Source organism: Rhamphochromis sp. 'chilingali', assembly GCF_963969265.1.
Source record: "Rhamphochromis sp. 'chilingali' genome assembly, chromosome: 2".
Classification (NCBI taxonomy): Eukaryota; Metazoa; Chordata; class Actinopteri; order Cichliformes; family Cichlidae; genus Rhamphochromis; species Rhamphochromis sp. 'chilingali'.
The window spans coordinates 59,299,173-59,313,066 of NC_137930.1; the positions used below are offsets into that span (position 1 = coordinate 59,299,173).

General features: G+C 39.1%; 1 protein-coding gene across 2 annotated transcripts; it reads right to left on the bottom strand.

The window, feature by feature from the left end:
- Positions 1-131: 131 nt before the first annotated feature.
- On the bottom strand, positions 132-13,726 carry ddx11 (DEAD/H (Asp-Glu-Ala-Asp/His) box helicase 11). 2 transcript variants are annotated; one of them, XM_080875467.1, is made up of 28 exons: positions 13,645-13,726; positions 13,164-13,306; positions 12,859-13,074; positions 12,685-12,771; positions 12,444-12,580; positions 11,803-11,860; positions 11,558-11,665; positions 10,372-10,459; positions 10,059-10,261; positions 9,874-9,948; positions 9,600-9,677; positions 9,465-9,511; positions 9,301-9,380; positions 9,158-9,199; positions 7,917-7,984; positions 7,791-7,829; positions 7,558-7,693; positions 5,834-5,968; positions 5,632-5,744; positions 5,474-5,546; positions 3,963-4,066; positions 3,718-3,867; positions 3,535-3,603; positions 3,333-3,433; positions 2,660-2,744; positions 2,476-2,551; positions 2,238-2,392; positions 132-596 (listed from the first exon to the last, which is right to left on the bottom strand). In XM_080875467.1, the coding sequence occupies exons 2-28, from the start codon at positions 13,290-13,292 to the stop codon at positions 564-566; spliced, it is 2,685 nt and encodes an 894-aa protein (XP_080731593.1). In that variant the 5' UTR covers positions 13,293-13,306; positions 13,645-13,726; the 3' UTR covers positions 132-563. The 2 variants fall into 2 exon arrangements, with proteins under 2 accessions (XP_080731593.1, XP_080731592.1); XM_080875466.1 differs by having other exon boundaries at positions 132-2,392.
- Between the last annotated feature and the right edge of the window lie 168 nt (positions 13,727-13,894).

The following is a 13,894-nucleotide window of genomic DNA, read 5'->3' on the forward strand; positions in this document are numbered from 1 at the left end:
GAACATGTTAAACGATGCTGATGGAACGGATCTGCAGGCTTTGCATTACATAACACATTGCTTTGAATTCTACGAATATTTCAAACTTCAGGAGTAAATCAGTCACATGTATTTGCTATGCCAGCGCTGTGCCTGATATGTGTGGTAGCTGTTCAGTAAGTAGTTTTTAACAAGCCAAACTTAAAAATAGAGAAGTTATTTTCTTTTATGAGATTCAGACGGATAACCCTGACTAGAAGTGTTAATTGCCCCGTTAGCCTTTGTTTGCATCGTGCCATCAAATTCATCATTCTCCAACCATTAAATAAAACGAGATGTAGAGAGTGTACAAAAAATGAAATATATAATAAATATGAAAACTGAAAAACTGCCTGACTGATTTTTTTTTTTTAACCAGCAGCACTCACAAGGGTGCAAGATGTTCAAAAGCCTGTGGTGTGATATTGAACTTTGTGTCTCTTCCCCCCCCTCCCCTCTTGCAGTTGCACATCATTTTCTTATCATCCTAACACAAGTCTCCGTGAATATTAGGGAGATGTTAGTTGGGTCCTTTGGGAGAGGAACTATGCTTTTTTCTGCTTCTTTTCCAGGAAGAACTAGGAAAGAAGAACATACAGACACAATATGAAAATTTAAAATGTCAATCATGAAGGGGACGTTTTTAACAATACAGGGAGTGCAGAATTATTAGGCAAATGAGTATTTTGTCCACATCATCCTCTTCATGCATGTTGTCTTACTCCAAGCTGTATAGGCTCGAAAGCCTACTACCAATTAAGCATATTAGGTGATGTGCATCTCTGTAATGAGAAGGGGTGTGGTCTAATGACATCAACACCCTATATCAGGTGTGCATAATTATTAGGCAACGTCCTTTCCTTTGGCAAAATGAGTCAAAAGAAGGACTTGACAGGCACAGAAAAGTAAAAAAATAGTGAGATATCTTGCAGAGGGATGCAGCAGTCTCAAAATTGCAAAGCTTCTGAAGCGTGATCATCGAACAATCAAGCGTTTCATTCAAAATAGTCAACAGGGTCGCAAGAAGCGTGTGGAAAAACCAAGGCGCAAAATAACTGCCCATGAACTGAGAAAAGTCAAGCGTGCAGCTGCCAAGATGCCACTTGCCACCAGTTTGGCCATATTTCAGAGCTGCAACATCACTGGAGTGCCCAAAAGCACAAGGTGTGCAATACTCAGAGACAGGGCCAAGGTAAGAAAGGCTGAAAGACGACCACCACTGAACAAGACACACAAGCTGACACGTCAAGACTGGGCCAAGAAATATCTCAAGACTGATTTTTCTAAGGTTTTATGGACTGATGAAATGAGAGTGAGTCTTGATGGGCCAGATGGATGGGCCCGTGGCTGGATTGGTAAAGGGCAGAGAGCTCCAGTCCGACTCAGACGCCAGCAAGGTGGAGGTGGAGTACTGGTATCATCAAAGATGAGCTTGTGGGGCCTTTTCGGGTTGAGGATGGAGTCAAGCTCAACTCCCAGTCCTACTGCCAGTTCCTGGAAGACACCTTCTTCAAGCAGTGGTACAGGAAGAAGTCTGCATGCTTCAAGAAAAACATGATTTTCATGCAGGACAATGCTCCATCACACGCATCCAAGTACTCCACAGCGTGGCTGGCAAGAAAGGGTATAAAAGAAGAAAAACTAATGACATGGCCTCCTTGTTCACCTGATCTGAACCCCATTGAGAACCTGTGGTCCATCATCAAATGTGAGATTTACAAGGAGGGAAAACAGTACACCTCTCTGAACAGTGTCTGGGAGGCTGTGGTTGCTGCTGCACGCAATGTTGATGGTGAACAGATCAAAACACTGACAGAATCCATGGATGGCAGGCTTTTGAGTGTCCTTGCAAAGAAAGGTGGCTATATTGGTCGCTGATTTGTTTTTGTTTTGTTTTTGAATGTCAGAAATGTATATTTGTGAATGTGGAGATGTTATATTGGTTTCACTGGTAAAAATAACTAATTGAAATGGGTATATATTTGTTTTTTGTTAAGTTGCCTAATAATTATGCACAGTAATAGTCACCTGCACGCACAGATATCCCCCTAAAATAGCTAAAACTAAAAACAAACTAAAAACTACTTCCAAAAACATTCAGCTTTGATATTAATGAGTTTTTTGGGTTCATTGAGAACATGGTTGTTGTTCAATAATAAAATTATTCCTCAAAAATACAACTTGCCTAATAATTCTGCACTCCCTGTAATGTTCCTCACCTTTCGTAAGGCAGCAAAAGCAGGCCCAAACGTCGTGTGCGTGGTAGTGCGATCTTTAATCCATGTGGGAAGTTTAGAGAGCGTAGCAGGCCGGGAGTAACGCCTGTCACACAGCACAACGGAGGAATAATCGCCCCGATGACGAATAGCTCTTCCTTTGAACAGAGGATATCACGCACAAGTTAATAAAACTGTATTTTGATATTGATATGTATTAATATGACTTCATTATCTGTACCTATAGACTGATTGACAGCCTTCATGCAGATGTTTTCTATTAGAGCTTGTCCTGGACTCCTCCCCTGACTGTGAGGCTGAAATAGAAAAAAAGATGAGATTTGATACTAAGCTGCATGTCGCCTTCCCTCTAATCTTCTATTTACAATGAAGTCACAGTAGAAGCTGCTGGTAAAGAGTCTCACCAGGTGTTTGTCCAGATATGACATCTTTTCTTGCAGCTCTGGGGACTTGATGTTTGGATAGGGCATTCCCACCATCACTACACACCTGTTATCAAAAGCACAAACCCACACTGATTAGTGTGATATACTTTAAACCAGGGGTTTCAAATTTAAGACCCAGTGGCCAAACTCCAATCTGGCTCACTGCACGGTTTTAGAAAATGTGAAGGAGGGAATACATTTTATATTTTAACTGTATTTTAATACATTTTCCTGCTTCTCTTGCTGATAAAGACCTCCCCCCATGGCCATTCAAACTACATTGAAGTAATTAAGTAATAGACAAACAATTAAATGACATAAAAGTTCTTGTTTTTTTCCCCACTATCAGCTAGAAATGTCTTTTTTTTTAAATAAAATAAAATTTAAAAAAATAGGAAATTTTTTCTGAGAACAGAAACTTCATGTTTTATAATTACAGCACAGTCTGGGTAATGGAAATAATTCTGTCTTTTTCTTATATTAACACATCTCAGCTAAAAGTGTAGTTCTTTTCACTGACTGAAAGGCCAGTTTCAATGGTCCAGCCCACTTGAGATCAAAATGGGCTGAATGTGGCCCATGATGTAAAATGACTTTGACTTTCCCTGCTTTAAAACGGTGTACAACTGCTTGTTCGGCGCCCTTCAATTACCTGCCCAAATCATCGGAGAAATTGATTCCCTCACTCATCTTTCCCCCAACCACAGAGAACAACAATGCTCCTGTGAGTCCACTGCAGTCCGCAGAACACCTCTAAAGTAAAAAAGACAATCATTGCTTGGCAGTGGTAAAACACAATCCTAATGATCATCAGTTTAGTTATGAGATCGGTTGTGTCAAGAGTGCAGTTTTACCTGGATACAACGGGAAAACTCATTCAGCACCTGCTCTACCTGGTTGGCCTTCTTTGGCTCCTGAAAGATCTGAAGAGGTGTGATTAGATAATTAAGAGACTATAGGACAAGATGTCTTTTGACTCTTTTTAGTGACTTGAGTATTTACTAAGTAGTTTCCAGTAATATATAAAGCTAATGTACCTTCTTCTTATTAGCCAATCGAGTAAGTGTACCGCTGGCCTCCCAGTGAGAAATGATCCTCTTCGAGTAGTCGTAAGAAGGGAAGAAGCACACCACGCCCCCGGGAACCACGTTGCAAATGTTGGAGAGAATGCGCCCGGTCTCATCCATCTGCAAACAAACAAATGTGCATCAGTCAAATGACACCACTGTAACCAATGAATAACAACGCAAACTTCATTCAGTATTCTGCATGTGTGAGTTACCATTCGAGGCGTGTCTCTGTTTTGGAAAGTGAACTCGAGCTCCTGACCAGACGGGCCACTACACAACACGAGGGGAAGGATGTTCTCCGGAGGAATTACGTGACCTAGAGGGCAATATTTCTGTTATTTATCATGTTAAATGCATTAATGCAAACTAATATTCTTATGTTATTTTCGTGCACTAATACACTTCAGTCAACCTATGCACAACCACTACCACTAAGGCTTGCATGTGTTGTGAATTAAGATCATGTTCAAATGTCACAAAATGAGTCACAGAGCACAAAACTTAACTTGTTATAGGTTGGGCTAAAGTTTGTGTACAGTGGATTAATTTATGGTTTAGTTCATGAGATGTCTTGTATTTCCTCCTCTGCTTTGCCTGTAAACAATCATCCATCTAAACACATCAATTTTTGGGAGTCTTCAAAAATTACAAAGGCTATTTCTGTAGATCTTACCCTAAGTCTGTAACTGAACAATAATAATGTAACAATACAATATAAGTAAATAACATAACTATCGTGATGGGATAAGCAGGATTTGTGCTTGTCCAGGTAACTTCGGAGTAAATCCTGAGTTTTCAGTATCATGAAGGCAGTTTGCCACGTACTGCGGGACATCTCCATGGTAACTTGTGCAGCAGATCTAACCAGCTCCAGAGCAGACCATGTTTGAGGTAAGAGATCAAAAATTATAATAAATAAATAAATCACTGCATGCTGATCAGCTATTTCTCTAGAAAAAGTCACTATTCCCTCAGACAAAAGTCTGAGGGAATAGTTTAGATTCAAAGAATCTAAACATTTAGTTTATTTCCTAATGGACATAAATAATGATGATGAATAATAAATATATATTCTTAGACAACTTTTTTGCTTGTCGGCTACAAACAATTTAAATTATTTCATTTTATTAAGCATTAATATGTGAGCCTAAAACAGGGCACCTATTTCTACTTAAACTTTATTAATATAATAGATCTTTTCCAGGTTGCTGAACAAAGTGCTTTATATGTAAGCAGATTCACATTCCACTTTTCCTGTTATAGACAGTGACACCACTGATTTGTCTGCAGCAGCTGTGTCCCTTTCAGACTCTATTATATGTGAAACCTCTTTGTATTTTCCACATAGTATAGTTTTATGTTCTTTTGTAAAATTAGTCTCTCTGCTGTGATTGGCTATAAGCTGACACCACCTTCTTGTAAACATGCTCGTAGGTAGATTGGGAAAGCCTGGGTTAACGTATTGTGCTGACAACCACCTTCGTGTGACATCACCTGACTTCAGGAACTTATTCCTATAACAGTCTGGGTAACCTCACTGGAAAATTAGAACTCCATCTAAATGTCTGTCATCACTTTTGTCAAGCAGTCTAATTATTCCCTTTATCAAAATTTCCCACAAACAGAAATCTTGATAATCTCGTCACTTAGCGAGAGTGCATAATAAAAACACAAAAGGGGGAGCTCCACAAAGTACTGTTGTGTTATAAAATGGGCCACTCACCACAGGAAAACTCAGTGATGCGCTCCTCTCCCACCCCAGCAGAAAACAGAAGCTCTTGTTTGAAGTCTGAAACCTACATATAACATCCTTTAGAGTGGAAAGATAAAAGATACGCAGCAAGAGCTCAGTTTATTTTTAGAGGATTTAACACAACTCACAGGCTGCATAGTTCCTCCTGCAATGATGACTGCTCTGCACTCCTCCAGCACCTGGGCAAAGTGGACTGCCGGATTCAACAGAAGGAACTTGACGCTGCTCTCCGACAAAGACCCTGTAAAACAAGCAAAGGGTGTACTTTACACTGTAATGCGTTGATGTCATAACTGTTCTTTATTTTGTGCTGTGTGTTTAAAACGGCACCTTGTTTGTGCACCACCACTCTGCCGTCAGTGTTGCTGTTAGTGAGAGCCATGAAGAAACCCTCCACTTGCATCATTGGAGATGCAGACAGGACTTTTTCCGTCTCTACGGACTCCTGCTGGTCAGCTGCAGGAACTGCACACAAAACAAGAATACAAAATAAATTTCTAAGAATGCTGAAACCCCCCCCAAAAACAAACAAAAAGAAAAACAATAACCTAACCATAAGGTATCATCACATATTATGACTTCATCCCGCACAGTTATGACATTATTGCACTGACAAAATCTGTCCACAGACAGAGAGACATGCCTGCCAAGCTACTCAAAGGCCTCTTTGTGGCAGTTTTTGCTCCCTTATAACATATACTCAGAGTCATAAGGTTAAAAACAATACCAGTCGGGTATATTGGCTGGTAAAACTCACTAAAAGCAGAGAAATACTGTTCAGCCTGATGTTTTATGTTGGGCTGGATTCCAGTTTGTTTGCATGTTGGAATCAGAGACATATTTTTTTATTTTTCCATTTAAAAATGTCTACCCGTGCAACTCAAGTGCAGTTTTACAAATCCTTATACATTTTTAATGCACTGAATTAAAACAGTAATTATTTCTGTGCTTTAGAAACTGATTCACTGCAAAAGCTGAGTGTGCATCTGAATACTGTGAAACTTTCTGCTATCATCTACTTTAGCTCTTCTTCGTCTCAAGTGAGTCTGACCACCTTAAAGTAATCAGGTGACTTTATAAATGAGGAGGCCCCGGGGCAGACCCAGGACACGCTGGAGAGATTATATCTCTCGGCTGGCCTGGGAACGCCTTGGTGTTCCCCCGGACAAGGTGGCTGGGGAGAGGGAGGTCTGGGCCTCTCTGCTTGGGCTGCTGCCCCCGGTAAGCGGAAGAAGAAGGATAGATGGACTTTATAAATGAGCCATAAACATTATAATTAAGAAACCACAACAAAATTCTGATTGTGATATACTCGATTCATTTCAGACTGGAGACAAATCCAGAGTGTGCTCCGCCTTTCTCCGCCAGCAGTTTGTTTTAGAAATTGATTCTCGTACTGAACTGTTGAAATAATTTGTAAAACTTAGTATAGAATACCTAAAAAGAGCTTTTACACAATCTGCCTTTCATTTAACAGCATCAAGGAATTGAACAAGCTCCTCAAAAGTCTGAAGATGTGATGATAAAAATTAGTGTTAAACAATCAGAATAATTATTTCTATAAAACTCTAATCTTTATATGATATTGTGATGGTAGTATAACCCCTGAAGCAGGGACTATTTGTGTCTTTGTGATTTATATCTATGCTTGAATATATCATCCATTGTGTATCTACTACATTGAATATTATTACATGAATTTTTTTTTATTTCACAGTTCTGTTCTCCTGCTGAGGGGCTACAAATGGAAATTAGGTAGTAGCTAAATATGGTAAAAATCATGTGAGATTAATTGCATTTGCTTGTATTGTCTCTTTTTACACTTTTCTGATACAACATCGTGCAAAAAGCCAAGTGTAAAAAACTTTCAGAACATCTTAGATCTTCAAAAGTACTTTTGTGACTGATTAAAAAAAAAAAAAAACTATGTACAGTGAGGCGTTCTTTCAGTATATACACTATGCCTCCAATAATGATGCAATTCTCAGAAATATTATTTTGTCCTGAAAATTATTTAAATATTATTTTTGTGGGTAACAAAATACACAGCCGACCTGTTCCAGGGTTCTGGTTGCTCTGTAGGGTCTGAAGGTAGCGGTTTAAGCCTTCTGTGCGCCGGTTCTCCTTGTTGTTGCAGTGTGTGTGCAGAGTCACACCTGAGCCTGCGTACTTCTCCACAAAACCCCCCAGCTGCAGAGAGAAAACCAGGGTGGTAAAAATGTAATTTTACATAAGTGAACTCTCAGACGTTTACCGTCTTTGTATGTATGAGATAAATCACACTTACCTTCCTGCTGATCATGCTCTTCTCAAAGTATCTTTGTAACTACAGCAAGAATGACAATGAGAGCTTGTAGTTTCGATGAGGTGTGCAATTAAAATGATTGTGATTCCTAATAGAATTACCAACTACCTTAAACAAATTTATATTGTCAATCTGAGCCTTGAAGAGAAAGTTATTGATGGTGAGCATCTCTGTTCCTAGAAGAACAAAAAAACCAGATTTGTGCCTTGATATGTATGACTGCGTGTTTACAGTTTGTGGTCAGAAGTTTACACTCATCATATGTAAATGTCATGGTAATTTAGGGCTTTTAATAATTTATTAGAAGTCATTCACTCGTTTGAGGATGGAATGATTATACAGCATACATCTTTGGGTGCACAAGTTTGAATTTATTTGGGATATATATCTCACACCAGGCAAGACCCCAGGTGCAGGGTGTAAGACGCTAACAAGCAGGGCATACATGGAACGCCATAACCAAGTGGGTGGCATAGTGTACAGAAACACCTGTGCCGAATACGGCCTGGAAGTCCCGAGGTAGGGTGGTAGAGAACGACCGAGCTAAGATCCTGTGGGACTTCCAAATGCAGACAGACAAAATGGTGGTGACTAACAACCGGACATAGTGGTGATAGACAAACAGAAGAAGATATCCGTAGTGATAGATGTAGCGGCTCCCAATGACAGCAACATCAGAAAGAAGGATCATGAGAAGCTTAAGAAATACCAAGGGCTCAGAGAAGAGCTGGAGAAAATGTGGAAGGTGATGGTAACAGTGGTCCAGAAGACCGCAGTTCTAGGAACAGCTAAGATACTGTGCAAGACCTTCGGTTAAATGTTAAATGTTCCTTAGCAAGTTGCATCTTCACCAGTTGATTTGGTAGCAATCAACAAGCTTCTGGTATAACTCTGGTTGAATATTTGACGACTCTTGGCAGAATTGGTACAGTTCATTTAAAATGGTTGGTTTCCTGTTAATATACAGACACAGACCTGCTGGCAGTAAATCAATGATAATCAGTAACAAGAGGTTTATGGACTTTAGCTTTGTTAAATTAAAAGAAACCGTAGAACCTTCACCACTACTTATTAAAAGTTTTAAGTGATTATACAGTATGTACACATTTGAGTATGCATGTATAATTTTTGGCCCTGTGTTCCTTAGAGAAATTCCAAAATAAATTCAAACTTGCACAACTAATTCATTTTTTAAAGACACTAAAGATGCATGCTATACAATCACTCCATCTTGGAAAAAGGAAAGCTCAAAGAAATCATTAAAAGCCTCACATTACCTTGATATTCATGACCATGATGAGTGCATGCAAACTTTAGACCATAACTTTATGTGTTTATCATTGACTGACCTGGTTGTGTAGTCTGGCTCTGTGGACTCTGCCCCACCTTACCTGGAAGAACAAATAGGAACAAATATCAAAATGAGGTGCATTGCAAAATTTGATTTTACTGTCCAGCTATTACCCTCGCTAAGCTTGTTGCAGACACTCACCTCCCAGCACCCGAACAAGTCCCTCAATCACAAACAGGATCTGCTTAATGTACATCAGGTTCTTTGCCTTCAATCTGCTCCTGGCATTTAAGAAACAAAAATATCAATACAAAGAAGGAGAGACTGCGATCAATTTCCGAATAAGCGAATTTTCTGAGACTCACTTATAGCGGTCAGCATACTGACTGAGCTGGGAGTGAGCACAACAAAGCTGCAGAAAATTGAAACATTAGAACATCACAAGGAAGAATCGTCTCAGAAATCTGTATTTTGTGCATGTTATAGAATAATGTATTCACCTGTGCTCCACTGAGCTCTGCACTGTGTATACAGGAGAGAGTGTCACTAAGGTTATGAGCTTCATCTATGATCAACACCTGTAAAAGATACCCCAACAACTTTTTTTAAATATCCCTTTATCACTCAGTCATTTGGTCATATTTGTATCGTTATTTTCAGATATTACAATTGAAAAGAGAAAAAATATATTTCTTAATACTGCCAAGATATTTTAAACACTTATTTTTCTATATTTTTAAGAGAGGAAGAAGAATACCAGACATATAATTGTACCTGTCCCTTTAGCTGGACACCTGCTGCTCGTCTTGTAGCTTCATGAAGCACCATTTGATAAGGTAACACAACCAGCTACACCAACATAAACAAACCACAAAGACATTAAATGAAAACCAGATCTTGTGGGAGAAATACAGTAACCAAGTAGCTCTTGTTGACAAATCGACTGGCGACTCAGTTACCTGTGCAGGGGGAATAGCGAGACGTGTAGAGTAATAAGGACACGAGTGTGTTTCTCTGCCCAGCTTCAAAAGCTGCTCTATGTCATGAACAGCCCCCAGAACTACATCTCGCATCTGCTGCAGTGCTGAAGCCTTATAATAGGGACACACGCTCTTTGCTGGGCCTCGCTTACGTTTTACACCCTCTTCGTGATGATGCTTCTCTACAAAATGGAAGGAGAGATGAAAGAGGCTTTCTCGAGAAAAATCAATAAAGCCTGAGGTTAAAATAATTTCTGGAAGAAGAGCAATTCTTCCACAAAATGCCTCTCACCGTGCTTGTTTTTCTGCATCTCCATGCAGCGGTCATTTATGCGCTGGATGCTGCCCAGCTGCCGCACTTCTTCATTGATGCACAGATTCTGCAGAATTTTATAACAGGACAATGTCAGATGTCAGTGTCAAGAGTCACAGTTTTATTGATTGAATAAATGTAATAGTTTGTGTGCGATCCCAAGTAAAGTCTCAAGTACAGCGTCTTTGAATACTGTGTATTTCATAAAGGAAATACCCTCCTTCTACATAGACACAAACTAGATTGTTCAATGTGCTATAGAAGAGAACATAACACCATTTATCTTGCATTTGTTTCTCCATTTTTTCTATCATGTAGAGGATTTAACAGGCCAATCTTCCCAGCGCTGGCTGTTGTTAGGTGCTACTTGATAGTTCTGTCAGAATCTAAAAGGACTCTTTCAGAATTAGACTGTTTCATAACTGTTCCCCATCATATCCTGTTCTGCAAATGTCTTCTTGGCTTTATTATCCTCTGAAAATCAAGATCAGGTTTTTTCCTACATTTGAAAAAGCCTCTAACGGGCTGATTACACACATAAGAGTCTGCATATGTCAAAGGCAATGAACCTTTGTTAACTTATTTGTTATTTCTGACCATTTGATAAACGAAATTTAGTTATTACACCTGTGTAATAAAACCTAGTTAACAAAACACGTTGGTGAGATTCCTTTAGCTATGCTTAAAACCTCTTTGGGTGGGAGCAGTAAAAATTCGTCTATGAAGGAAAAACTGCCAGTAGGTAAACAAACAGAAAGACTTGGTGGCGTGCTTTATGAACAATCTGTACTTTTACTGACAAAAAATAATAATAATAGAGACAAATTATACCAGTCAGTTACTTTGAGGAATTAAAGGAAATCTCTCAAGTACTCGAGCTGACAAAAAAAGCACCATGGAGAAACAGTCAAAAGCAACTTCAAGAAAAAAGTATAATCACATCTATTGAAAGAATAAGTGTACAGGATGAAGAGATCCATGCAAAAATTTACCAGCTTATGTTCATATATTGTTTGTGTTACTTTAATGAGATAAGATGTTTATGTACTCAACCAATTATGCCATTTGTGTGTTTCTGTGTGTGTGTACCAATGACTGTATAAACATTTTTTTTCTACAGTAGAAAAGATTTTTATTTTTTCCCCAGTCACTGCTGGGTACATACCTGCCGTGAACCCAGTGTGACCACACTGATGTCCTTGCTAAAGGGGCTCTTTTGTACCTCGTGGACAAACTGGGCCAACTGGGAATGAGTGCGGCTGCAGTAGTAAATCTACAGATATGCATATGAACACAGTTCCACATCAGGAGAATGTCCGATGCTCATAATTATAATAATGTTCTTGTTATAAATATATTAATTCCATCCAACCCATTTAACTCTTACAGCTACAACGTGAAATTTCATACCTTAGTAACATGTTCTTCAACCAGTTCATCATCCTCATCTTTTTCAGCTCCAAAGAATCTGAGGATGCAAGCAAAGAAATCCTTTGTCAATTTCAGACTCTCATTTGGATTATTTATTAATTTTACCCATTAATTCATGTCCTCACTTAGTTTATTAATATATAACTAGAGATAAACTCAAAATAACGATAACTGATGTATGATACACAAAAAAAATAAATAAAAAAAATTGAAAATTGTACCACGTTGTATTTGAACTAGCAACCTTTAGCATACTGAGAGAGGACTGGTGCACCATTCAAAATCAATGGGACTGTATTGTCAGAGAAAAGTTTAATATTTCAGAAACAAAATTTTGAAAATCTAAATAGAAGCACGCAATGCATAACTGAGCTGCTCGTTTTGGCATATGAACACTCTGTCTATGACACATGGTGCGAGACTAGTTAGCAGGCAAAGAAGAAGAAAAATAGCCAATGACAATAACATGTACTAGGACTGCTGCTTTGCAACAGTTGCGCCAACGAACAAGCAAATCCACTCTGGAAACTAACAAAGACTAAACTGAACTGTAACCAAAAACTCAAGATGAATTCAAACTAATTAGAAAATATGAAACTATAACAATCAGTCTTCCTCACCTGCTCTTAATCTTTGATTCATCATCGCTCTCATATTCTGCAATGATCAGCTCCTCGTCTTCTTGATCTCCTGTTGCCTCGACCTGCTCCTCCTTACTGAGCTGAAGCAGCTTGAATGCCTCATCCTCTTCATAGCTCTATGAACAGACGAAACCATTTCATTCACTTGTATTAAATGACTTGGAATAATTTTAATATCCAAGTAAAGTTCCATTAAATGCTCATGTGCATGATGGCTCACCTTTCGCTTAACCGCATACTTTAGCTGGACATTGTTTCGGATCATTTCTAACCGTTCTTCTCTCTTCTTCCTCTTCAATTCTTCCTCCTGACACCAAACCAATCAACAATAAGCAAATGTTGAGCAAGTTAAAATTCAGACTTCACATACACTTCACATCAAAGTTTTCCTCACCTTCAACTTTGACACTAAATCACGTTCTGCTTTTTTTTGTACAAAGTCAGTGATCCAGTCCAGCTCTGCTGAGGAACTGACTGCAGAGGACTGAGCAGCATTAGTGGAAAGAGCTGCTTCTCCTTCCTGCAACAGAGCAGCTGCCTCCTGCCTCTTTCTCTCCTCATAATCTGTGAGCCAGCTCAGTGCTCCACATATCAGACTCAGTGACTTGCCCTAGATTGACATAAATAGACAAAAACACTTATTAATGAAGTCCAACAGCTTCTGCACAGATATGCTTTTCCCCATGCATTAGTACACACCGTTCCAGTGGGACTTTCAAAGATGCCAACTTTGCCTTTGTCAAGTGCGCTGTACAGGGCTTGCATGAACTCCTCCTGGATGTTATAGGGCTGGTAGGGAAATGGAAACTGTGCCCTACTATTTTCCATGCTCCTAAACCTTCCTGGAAGGAAACACAAAAGCAAAGGTTAGTTTCAACTTTTCATTTCTGATATGGACCTTTGACTTGCCTCTACAAACAACCGATTATAGTACCTTTTCAATCGACGACAAATTCCTTTTTCGGCAGGGCTCATTTTACTACAATAACTAAATCTTCATTAACTAAAGACCTTACCTGTTCACCAATACGTTGCGTCAAGCAGCTAACATTTAAAACCGACAGCTTTTCAGCTATCTTTAAAGTGAAGCGTTCTGCTAGCTAGCAATCTTTCTCCTTACAATCGTATCTTTTATCGAACGTCAATCAAAATCTGAGAAAATAGGACTGCCGTTTCTTACCGTGTATATCATGTAAAATAATGTCTGTTTTTAGTTGTCAATTCCCGGCTATTCAACAACCGCGCCAAAAAAACAGAAGTGGTCACAGAGTCTGGCCAATAGGAAACGAGCTACGAGAAGGAGTGCATGTTTTAATGTACAGTAACGTTTGTCCGGACGGGGTTGTGTGTATTTATCCACGATTTTGTCATTTACTGTAACACTGTTTGATGACAGAGAATGTCAGATAGCCTTGATATTAGCAATTTGA

What these genes read in the sequence shown, in the direction of transcription:
- ddx11 (XM_080875466.1), bottom strand. Translation starts at nt 13,292, where the DNA reads ATGGAAAATAGTAGGGCACAGTTTCCATTTCCCTACCAGCCCTATAAC. An exon ending in AGTATGCGGTTAAGCGAAAG is followed by an intron (nt 12,581 to 12,684) that starts GTGAGCCATCAT and finishes GTCTGTTCATAG; the next exon opens with AGCTATGAAGAGGATGAGGC. An exon ending in ACAATATAAATTTGTTTAAG is followed by an intron (nt 7,830 to 7,916) that starts GTAGTTGGTAAT and finishes TTCTTGCTGTAG; the next exon opens with TTACAAAGATACTTTGAGAA.